The sequence below is a fragment of a genome, unplaced genomic scaffold (assembly GCF_019419815.1).
Source record: "Pyrus x bretschneideri cultivar Hongxiangsu unplaced genomic scaffold, Pyrus_bretschneideri_v1 Contig7, whole genome shotgun sequence".
NCBI lineage: Eukaryota > Viridiplantae > Streptophyta > Magnoliopsida > Rosales > Rosaceae > Pyrus > Pyrus x bretschneideri.
The window spans coordinates 8,317,860-8,329,274 of NW_025999809.1; the positions used below are offsets into that span (position 1 = coordinate 8,317,860).

Consider the following 11,415-nt stretch of genomic DNA (forward strand, 5'->3'; position numbering starts at 1 on the left):
AATGTTACTATGTCCAAAATACTGTTCCATCTTCAAATTTAAATTTTTCTAGACATTTGCTATTAGTATTTTTCTTTAGTTGTAACTTATAGGTGAGAACTATTAGGTTTTATTTTCGTTTTGAATAATAGTCGTTTCTATTGTAATTTGTCATGATGATTGCTTTTTAGTCAATTATACGGAACACTATTTTTTAGTGAGTTGAAATTCTTCACAAATTTTTTATTGAGGCTTCTGTCCGCACATTATCCTCTTATTGTACGGTTTCCAGGATTCTTAATGAACAATGTACTTTCTAAAAAATAAAAAAATAATCTTATTAAATTGATCGGAATCATCTTTCAATAGATAGCGTAGCGACTCAAAAAGTTCAACAGTTCTGCTAAATAAGGGTTCGAAAGTTAAAACAGTTTTAATTTCCCAAGTGGAAAATAATAGTAGCAAGGCAAAACAATTCTGAGAAAATTGAAGAAGACAAAGAAGAGAATCACTGAATCAGTCAAATGGAAGTGTTTGGCTTTGAGAAAAGGATTAAGAATTACAGCAGCTACCAGAAGATACTGTTAGTGGGAGAAGGAGACTTCTCTTTTGCCGTTTGCTTAGCCAGAGCTTTTGGCTTTGCTTTCAACATGGTTGCCACTTCTCTTGACTCCAGAGGTAATTCCAACACAGCCACCATCATTGTTACTTTTCTGATTTAAATTGTAATGTATTTCATGTGTTTCAAATGTACAAGAGACCTTGTGAAATTTCAACTTCAAGATTCATAGAACCTTCTTCAGCCATAGTTCAGGCTCTGAAGAAATAATCGCTGCAGTAAGAATGGGCAGAGACAGGTTACAAAAGAACCTGCTCTGATACCATGTTAATTTTCTGATTTAAATTGTAATGTATTTCATGTGTTTCAATGTACAAGAGACCAAGTATACATGAGAGAAGAGAGGAGAGAGAGATGGCTACAAGTAATCAACTGGCAAACCCTAGTGACCGGATAAACCTAGGCTTAATCCAATCCTTAAAGCAAGGAGATTACACCAAACGCTAGGTTATGAAGTTAATCACGTCAACTCCCTTCAATCAAGGGAAGATAGCTGTTTTACACTTGAGATAATGATGACCTTGATATCTAGGAAGGGTGACCCTAGAAACCGAGAGACCAAAGGTGTGTACACTTCAACAATCATTGACTTGTGTCAACATCCAACTACTTTAAATCTTTTTCCTAATTTCATCCCAATTCCTTGAATTTTGAAGAAACCCCAGTTGAAATTTAAATTAAATGAAAAAACCAATTTAGTATTGTTGTTGCAAATGAACTCTCTATTTGGTGCTAAAATTTACATTTTAGGAGTGACTCAAATGAAATAATTGATTGAGGGGATCAACGATTTTATCTTTTTGCTTAAACTATAGAGGGTTTCTGAATCCTGGTTGAAATCCTTTGCATGCTAATTGTAGAATTCATCAATGGTGAAATAATAGGCAGAGGGGCACAAAGATTTGATTTTTATTATGTTTAAACTAAAGGGGTTTTGATTGATCATTTGCATGCTAAATGTAGAGTCGTTAATGGTGAATTATTCAAAAGCTATGAGCAATGTGAAGGAATTAGAGTCCATGGGATGCATTGTATTGCATGAGGTGGATGTCCATAGCATGAGCAGGCACCCTTTCCTGATTAGTGTACGCTTTGATCGCATAATCTATAATTTTCCTCACGCCGGTTACTTGCATGGCTCTGAACGCAACAAGTTACAGATTTGGTAAGTTCAAACACACTCATTTATGCAGCTTTTTGTTTAAGGTCATGGTATATTTTGTGCTCATACGGTGTTTGTTTATGGCAAAGCCGGTATTTAAGGTTTATATGAGAATGGTTACTAAATGAAGGATGGAATGACTTAATTTCGATAGCAAGCAGAACACTAGCACAACAATGTAAACATAGGACTCAAATTCTAGATTAAATTCATGCATTTTTCAGGTTTCATCAGCATTTGGTCAGGGGATTCTTTGAGAATGCAAGGGAAATGCTGACCGGAGTAGGAGAAATTCATGTGACACACAAGACAACATTTCCTTTCAGTGAATGGAAAATAGTGGAGTTAGCTTATATGGCTGGATTATATTTGGTTCATGAAGAACAATTCTTGATATGGGATTATCCAGGTTATGAAAACAAGAGAGGAGCTGGGATGTGTGATCAAACTTTTCCTATTGGAAGGTCTAGCACCTTCAAATTTGCCAGAATGTTATTGTTGTACCGTTCTACCACTTCTGGTTTCCACCTTGGCGCTACTTCTTCGGGTCCAGGGCCTGGATGGGATACGTGTCCTCCCATGCAACTGTAAGCACATCATATCAAATTTGTTTTCTTGATTAGTTTTGTATGATTTTGATTACTACTACATGAGCAAGCGAGTTGCATTGCGTGAGCCTAAATTTTTAGAGTTAGTACACCAAATGAGAAAATTGACCCTGCAACTCCCTCCATAAATAGGGCATTAAAAATGAGTATAATTTTGTACCCGTGGAAAGAAAATAAGTTCCCAGTCACGGAGTCACCTTATATTTCCAGCTTCATATGTTCATCATTAACTTATTGTAACGGAACTTTTTTCCTAACTCTTGTTTTTCTTGCAGGCCATTTTACGCATAAAGTGATATTGACTGCTGGTAAGAAGTAGCATGGAGAGTACGCTTTCGATCGATAGGCGATGGGATTCTTCATGAAACATGAGTCCCCTTGTTTCTTTCCCTATAACTTCAGAAGTTTTACTTTCCAGCTTAGTTTTGAAAGTGATCATCAACTTGACAGAACCTAGCTTTTTGTTGTATATGATTTTTAGTAGAAAATCAAGGACCAAGCTCTGTAAGATGATCTTTCTTTAGACATTGTAGGATGATCCCAGTCAAATACATTATATATATTCCTATTCTGACGATGAACTGCAGTTATCTATGGATGTATTAATCTTGTGCCTCTTACCATGTATTACCTTTTGTCCAGCTACCTGATCCTCGAATCTCTGAAAGGGTTTTACTTGGGGAATATTTTTGTTCACCACCCTCAAGTGATAGTGAAGCTCGCTGCATTATTTATCACTGTAGGGTATGTTTAAATTTCAAGATCTGTGTAGAAGATAGACACGAGCATGAGCAAAAATGCACCCCTTTACTGAAGGCTTCACTAGGGAAATTTAATTTGAAGATGCTAAATATTCCAGGAGTGCTAGATTTGTCATCTAAATTGAATTTAGAATTGAAATCACTCTCATATAACTCAAATTTTCTGGCTCACTTGTAAGAGTTTGATTCCTATAAAATTGGAATCATACTTGAGGGCCTTAAAAGTTGTTTTTGTATTCGTGGAACTTGACTTAGAGTGGAGAATATAATTTTATAAATCCTCTACTCAAAGTCAAATTGCAAAAATACACAGACGCGACTTCAAATAGTTATTTCTCTTGAATTTATCAGGCTAAACCCACGACTTGATGCCTCTCCGCTCATGTGAAAGATCTGTGATGAATGGGTCCATTAAGTATCGAAAGAATGATATTATACAATTACATACTAATACAAAAAGGCAACTATTATCATGCACTCCTCTCTTGTAAGTTGTACAAACATAGGGAAAAGTTAAGGTTTCACGAGTTCATAATCACATTTTTGAAGTGCTAATAATAGTTTTGATAAAAAAAAATCTAAGCATTTGAGTTCGTCTACTTTTATTTTTTCCTTCAATTTCTTGGTATTCTTTTTTTTTTTTTTACTTCAACATGGACATGCATCATCAACTATAGTACTATCCTTTACTCACATTCAGATTTGGCTCAATCAAAAGATGTATCGTGTTTTCTTTTTCTTTTTCTTTTTAAAGTCCAAAAAAAATTAAAGAACATGTCTATTATTTTTTAAACAATAAAACATGCTAAAATATTATTGTGCCAAAATAAAAAAGGTGAGTATATAAAGTAGGTTGCATTATTCCTCACCACCCTAACATAGTGATAATCTCATCATCGTATTTATCATCGTTAGATGATTTTAGATTTTAAAATTGATGTCTATCTACTACATAGATTTGAAATTTAAACTCTTCTAACGATGATAAATTAGATGATAAACAAAAATATTTTTTATAAGTACTTACTAGTAAGTACCTAAGTATCTAGCTCAAAGGTGCACGGATTCAAAAGAGTTAAGCATAATTAGTAGTTCTCCAATTTCCAACAAGGAGACCCTACAATTACCATATAAGCGCATGCATGTAAAGCCTATAAATTTGGAGTGATAAATGGTAATTATTTAAATCAAATGAGAAGCCTAACAGTTGCCCCATCCTGTAACTCTATATATTTCAACGATCAAGTAAACAATTACAAGAAATTTCAGATAAAAATAAAAAACAGAGACAAATGGAAGAGGATAAACAAGAGAAACGGATAAAACATTACAGTAGTTCTCAGAGTATACTTTTAGATCATTACCAACTCTTGGAATGAAATCTAAAAATTTTAATTCAAAAATAGTTTTTCTACCTCAATTTTTCTGGCCTAAAATTTTAGTCTTAAATTATTAAAGAATGAATCTCACCCGTTAGATTTAAAAGAGATGGAAATCTATGTCGTCTGATAGAAATAAAGGAGATGAGATTGCATATGGGTGGCCGACAATCCCATCAAGTTGGGCCCCACTTCCCCTCAAAGTGTCCCATTTTCCTAGCTTTTTGGCGCATTGCCATGCTTTTAGCGCGTTAACTAGCGCGCTTTCTTTTTTTTCACAGCGCACCTGCACGCACAGTGAGTCAAGATATTTAGCCTAGACTGGTTTCTTGGTTGGTATTTGAGTTTATTTTTTTTGGTTCTAGCACTTAACTTATTTTTAGAATAAGGGTTGGAATGATTTTTTTTTTTTTTTGGGGGGGGTGGTGGGCATAGAATTTAGAACTTACTTCAAGGATTGTAGTTGGTTTTTTTGGGGGGGTGGGGGGGGGGGGGCGCTGGTGGGCATAGAAGGGAAATTTTAGAACTTACTTCAAGGATTGGAGTTGGTCTGAGTGGGTGAGGGTGACTTTTCCTTCGCTGCCTACTTAGCTAAAACCTTTGGCTCTTCTGCTACCATGATTGCCACTTCTCTGGACTCTAAAGGTAACCATTTTATTCTACTTTTTGGTGCAATGATGTTGGAGGATTCATACAACCGACTCCTCTTAATAGGGCAAGGCTTTGTTGTTGTTGTTGTTGTTGTTGTAGTATTATATACTTCTTCCTGGCTGATTAATTAATCCTTTCAATTATCTTTTGCATTCATGCTAATTATTTTTCAATTGTTCTCTTAAGTATTTAAGTGCAAAGAGCAACATGAAGAAGTATACTGCATGAAGTGTGTTAGAATCTAGAGAGAGATTTAGTGAGAGAAAGATGTAGAGAAAGAAAGCAAAATAATATTTTGTATTGTATTGAATGAATAATCTAATAATCTTACACTTTAGGTATATGTATATATATACACACCAGCATTTACATATATAAACTACCTATCCTAATGACCAAGCAAAGTATAACTAATTCTCATAACAAACTCTAACAATACCACACATTGTCAGTTTACATTACTACCCTTAATATCCCCCCTCAAACTAAACTGAGGTAGCCAAAGAGAAAGTTTGCCTCTAAGAAGCAGAAAACGATCTTTGGACAATGCTTTGGTGCAAATGTCTACAGTTTGATTCTGTGTACAGACAAAATGAACTGTGATAGAGTGTGCCAAAACTTTCTCTCTGATATAATGATAGTTAATCTCCAATGCTTAGTTCGAGCATGGAAGATTGGACTCTTAGCTAGAGAGATGGCAGATATGTTGTCACACTATATTTTGAGAATATAGGGAAAAACAAGGCCAACATCAACCAATAATTTGCAAATCCAAGTCAATTCAGCAATTGCTGAATTAACTTGAGGGGAAAGAACCAAGAGTACTTGGTGAAATCATCAACCAAGATAAGGTAATATCGATATCCATTAACAGAAGAAATGGGTGCAGGACCTCATACATCAGTGTGTAATAGCTCAAGAGGCTTGCTTGTGTTACAAGGAACAAAAGTAAATGATTTTCTAGAGCATTTGCCTAGAGCGCATCTTGAACACACAAACTTATTGAGCCTATATGAAATAGAAATACTAGTCTGAAAAGCTAGTTTATTTAAGATTTTGAAGGATGGATGGGCCAAACGTTGATGCCATATATCCTGAGGAGCTTTAGTACTTGCTACATAAGCATATTGATTTCCAGCAATAAAGGGTGCAAGAAAAGGATAGAACCTAGCTTTGACAAGACCTTTAAAAAGCTCATTCCCTGAAGTAAGATCCTTCACAATAAAGTGAAAATGATATAGATGAATGGAACACCAGTTATCAAGTTTAAATCAATTTGCAGAAATCAAATCTTGTTTCAGATCAGGAACATGTAACACATTGTTCAGGCCAAATGTATGTGTAGATGTAGTAAGACTAGAAGAACCAGAGTGAGTGATAGGCAAACCTTTGTCATCGCCAATGTAGACTTGCTCAGGACCATTGTAGGTTTCAGAACTCTGAAGGTTGTTGGAGGAATTTGCCATGCGAGAGCTTGCACCAGTATCAATAAGCCATGTAGGATTTGCAGAAGAGGTGCTGGCATGAAATGTAGTTTGAAAAATCTTGTTGCCATAACCAGGATTCATTCGATGAGGGCAATCAAGAGCCTCATGATCAAATTGGTGACAAATTTGACAGGAATTTCTTTTGTTGAAATTATTGAACTGAGATCTGGATCCTCGATTGTACCTCTATTGACCTTGGCGAGATAAATTTGGACGAGAATTGAAGGATCGAGAATTATTAGGGCAATTTTTTCTAGGGTTAGAGAAATTTTGATCCATGCCACATCCTTGTGAGCAGTTGAAATTTGAGCCTTGTTGAACATAATACGCCTGAGAACTTGAGTCATCGAACAGTGTAGGAAGAATTCCAGTGGATGAATTGTAAGCTTGAAATGGTGCCGATGTTGAAGCTTTCTTGCGACTAGTGAATTGAATCTCCTTACTGAGCAAGAAGCCATGTAATTCATCAATGGTGTTTGAACCAAGACGAAATTGAATAACATCCACAAAGGAATCATATTCAGGCGGTAATCCATGAAGAGTGACAGAGATAAGTTCTAAATCATCAACTCCAGCATTTGCGAGAGCGTCCGCGATTTCTTCAAGCTGTTGAAGATAAGCAGCTACGGTTAAATCGCCTTTGGTTATTATCCAGAGTCGAGAACGAAGTTCATGTATGTGTGAATGAGACGTCATCGCAAGGCGCGACTCCAATTTGGACCAGAGTTCTCGAGCGGTGGTAACACCAACAATGTAAGGAATCAGAGAATTCGAGAGCGTAGAATTGATCCAAATCAAAATGTTTTGATCATTCTCAAACCATGCCACATATTGAGGATTCACAGTTGAAGTGCAATTTCCTGAAAAATCAAGAAGGTACTTAGGCGGCACCACCATAGAGCTATCAACAATTCCGGTGAGATTATACTGGAGAAAGATCGGTGCAAACAAAACACTCCAGGTAAGCCAATTTTTGGTTGTCAATTTGATTAGAACCAGCAAGCCAATGTTCTGGATTGTGATCGAAGAACTGGTCGAATTAGGGGACAAATTTGGGACTGAGGAATGTGTTGGAGGAGGAAGCTGAGAGGTAGAGTCAAAAGAAGGCGAATGAGGTACCGCCATTGTTGGTGGCTTAGGGTTTCAGAAGAAAGATCTTGAGAACACAGAGGAGTGGAAGAAGAGGATCATCGAAAGTCGTTAGACACCAGCGATAGATACCATGTTCGAAACTAGAGAAAGATGTAGAGAGAGAAAGTAAAATAATATTGTGTATTATATTGAATGAATAATCTTACACTTTAGGTATATGTATATATATATACCAGCATTTACATATATAAACCACCTACCTTAATGACTAAGCAAAGTATAACTAATTCTCATAACAAACCCTAACAATACCACACATTGTCAGTTTACATTACTACCTTTAATAAAGTGGACGTCCACACCATGAGCCAACACCCTCACCTGATTCATAAACTATTTGATTGGATCGTGTTTAATTTTCCTCACACTGGTTTCTTTCTTTGTGGACACGACAAGTACCTAATCGAGTAAGTTTATATATAACCTTCATGTTTGAGAAGTACCAATAGACTAAAAGCTCTAGTTATATCTTTATATATAAAGCCGGCAACCCCATTTTGGGGTCACGGCTTCATCAAAAATATTTGGACAAAAATGCCCCCCAAACAAAAAAGTTCAAAAGTAGTCCAAAATAATGCAGGGGCATTTTCGTCATATAAACAGTATTTTTAATAAATAATTCTTTTTGTACAATGTTTTTTTTTTAATTAGTATCTCTCCCACACTAGGCAAGTAATAATGTTATTCAATCAATTGTTTATTAAATATTATTTTCTCTATTTTCAAACACATTCAAAACATCTTAAGAGGCAAATAATGCCGGTTATAAAAAAAGTTTTTCGCACGCGCATAATAATGTGATTTAATTAGTTGTCAAATGGTTGGTTATTTATTTATTTATTTATTTATTTTCCAGCAAACAATATTATCTAGCCTAAGTGGAAGGTGGGGTGGGCTTAGCCTCACAATGAGCTCGCGAAAATGTGATTTAATTAGTTGTTTATTAAATATTATTTTGTCTATTTTTAAACACGTTCAAAACATCTTAAGAGACGCATACCGCATGTGATAAAAAAAAGGTATTTTGCACGCGCACAATAATGTGATTCAATCAATTTTATTATTTTCTATATTTTTAAACACTTAAGAGTCGTAGTGTGCCAATTAAAAAAAAAAAAGTTTTTCGCACTTGCATAATAATGTGATTCAATTAGTTGTCAAATGATCTTTTTTATTTTTTTTTATTTTTTAACAAACGATGTTATCTACGTTAAGGGGGAGGGGTGGACTTAGCCTCACAATAGGCTAGCAATAGTGTAATTTAATCAGTTGGTTATTAAATATTATTTTCTATATTCTTAATGTAAATTCAATATAATGTAGATGGAAATTGAAAGATCGATTTTATTATGCAGATTCAGTTGCTTTGATTGGTTTATGAGAGGTTTCTTCTAGCATGGTCTAATATTATTCATTTACTTCAAATATTTGACTTTCTTTTTGTCATAAAAAAAAATTATTGAAACAATTTACGCATATAAATGCATTTAAAATGTGTAAATCGCGCATATCACACTGTGATTAAAAAAATGCATTTTGCACATGCGTGAGCATGTACATGAAGGCTAGTTCCTTGTTATTTATACGTGAAATAATATTGCATGCATTGCACTTTCAGGCTTCATCAGAATTTGGTTACAAATTACTTCAAGAGTGCGCTTAAAATGCTGACCAACTGTGGAGAGATTCATGTGACACACAAGACTGCACATCCTTTCAATGAGTGGAAGATTGTAGAGTTGGCGGAAGAATTTGGGCTGCATTTGGTTGAGGAAGCAGAGTTCTCACTATATGATTATCCAGGTTATTTAAACAGGAGAGGAAGTGGGATTGCTCTATGGAATTTCCTGTGGGAAAGTGTAGTACCTCCAAAGTTTGCCAGGCAATCTGCAAATAATGAACCTTGAGGCCTTATCTGACTCTTGATTTTTGTTGTTGTTTTCGTTGACATTGGAATTTACCAGAACAAAATTGTCCCAATTAAGTTTACTTCAATATTTTGAAGCAATGAAGAAGTGAAGGTGTTGGATTGTATTTATATCAATTTTATCATGGTTTCGCGTAGACACTGTCCACTTTTGGAGAGATTTTTCAAAGTGATCGATACACGGGATGGTACACTATGTGTCACTGTACAAATGGTGATGTATGTGTTCTAAAAAGTTAATAACTTAAAAAAAAAAAAAAAATTCCCACCACTTCTATTAGAACACGTGGTGTACCACTTGTATTCCTGTCACAATGAAAAATTTCTTCCACTTTTGGAGTGAGTTTAAAACGACTTGACCATAGCATGTAGGACATCACTCATATTTAGGCCTTGTTTGGTATAAAGGATTAGCTGATTTTTTCTTTTAGAGTAATGTCTCCTATCTCCAAGTTGGTCACCATTTTTTCATGTATACCTTCCAAATATTTTTAAAATAGCATCTTATTTATTCGAATCAAATCATCTATACCATCTAATGTCTTAAATTAATAAAACTTTAAGCTCCGCTCTTGAAAAATAATTAACAATAATATTATTTGTATACACAAAATTGCCACTTTTTAATAGAAGTAAACCTTACCGTCGTATATGAGATATGTCTGTATTAATTACTATGCAAGCAAATTTGTTATTTTTGTGTGCATAATTAGTATTATCTCAATAATAAGGATAAATTGTCGTTCGATCTCCTGAACTATTACCCTAGATAAAATTGACTCCTTAGAGCATCTCCAAATGAGATGTCAAATTGTTCAAATCAGCAATAACGGTAACAAAAGATAACATTAATGTTTTCCAATCGAGAAGCCAAATCTGATGTGGCATGACATGGATTGACATCTCTCTCCCTTGCTGCCAAATTTGACAGTACCTTCAGATTTTTTTAATTAATTATTAAATGTTTTTTATTAATTTTTATTAGTTTAAAGCATTATCCTTTTGTTTGTTTTCATTCCCAAGGCAAAGAAAGCACATGAATTATTATTTTATGTTTAAAATATAACATATCGGTTGGAGAGTAAAAGTTTAAAAGATGTTAAAAGTGCCATGTAAGCTTTCAAAGTTAAATTTTAGATTTAAAATTTGACATCTCCTTAGTAGATGGTCTTAAAGCATCTCAAAGGAGATGCCAAATTTTAAACATAAAATTTGAATTTGACAGCTTATGTGGTATTTTTATATCTTTTAAAATTTTGTTCTTTATCCGATATGTCAAATTAAATATTATTTTATTACACTATTTTCTTTTCTTTTTATTTTATTACACTGTTTCTTCAACCCAATTCATAAAGTTTCAATCTTTGTGCAATTTCATCTGGGTTTTGCTAAAATCCAACTTATGATCCCAACCCTCAAATGTGGCGGCCGTGGAGCAAATCAAAGGTTCAAATTCACGGCACGTCATCCCCATCCTCCCCCTTCTCCTTCTCCTTCAAAGACATCCAAACACTCTGCAGCGACGAAACTGACGACCACTCCCAGCAACTGACGACCGGCGCCGACACCAAAAAAGCCTCCACTATTTTCCATCGCGTCCGAGTCGCCAACTCGCTCCTCTGCGCCTGGCCAGCCGCCCAGCTCTTCACATCCTCACACCTCAAACCTCAACCCTTTTGAAATTTTTTTT

The 11,415-nt window shown here is 35.0% G+C and overlaps 1 protein-coding gene across 2 annotated transcripts; it reads left to right on the forward strand.

Moving 5' to 3' along the window:
• Positions 1-324: 324 nt before the first annotated feature.
• LOC125472365 (uncharacterized protein At4g26485-like) lies at positions 325-2,995 on the forward strand. Of its 2 annotated transcripts, none has more exons than XM_048573678.1 (4): positions 325-657; positions 1,562-1,763; positions 1,985-2,347; positions 2,644-2,995. In XM_048573678.1, the coding sequence occupies exons 1-4, from the start codon at positions 504-506 to the stop codon at positions 2,657-2,659; spliced, it is 735 nt and encodes a 244-aa protein (XP_048429635.1). In that variant the 5' UTR covers positions 325-503; the 3' UTR covers positions 2,660-2,995. The 2 variants fall into 2 exon arrangements, with proteins under 2 accessions (XP_048429635.1, XP_048429636.1); XM_048573679.1 differs by lacking the exon at positions 325-657 and adding an exon at positions 673-1,162.
• The last annotated feature ends 8,420 nt before the right edge of the window (positions 2,996-11,415 follow it).

What these genes read in the sequence shown, in the direction of transcription:
- LOC125472365 (XM_048573678.1), top strand. Translation starts at nt 504, where the DNA reads ATGGAAGTGTTTGGCTTTGAGAAAAGGATTAAGAATTACAGCAGCTAC. An exon ending in CACTTCTCTTGACTCCAGAG is followed by an intron (nt 658 to 1,561) that starts GTAATTCCAACA and finishes TGCTAAATGTAG; the next exon opens with AGTCGTTAATGGTGAATTAT. An exon ending in CGCAACAAGTTACAGATTTG is followed by an intron (nt 1,764 to 1,984) that starts GTAAGTTCAAAC and finishes TGCATTTTTCAG; the next exon opens with GTTTCATCAGCATTTGGTCA.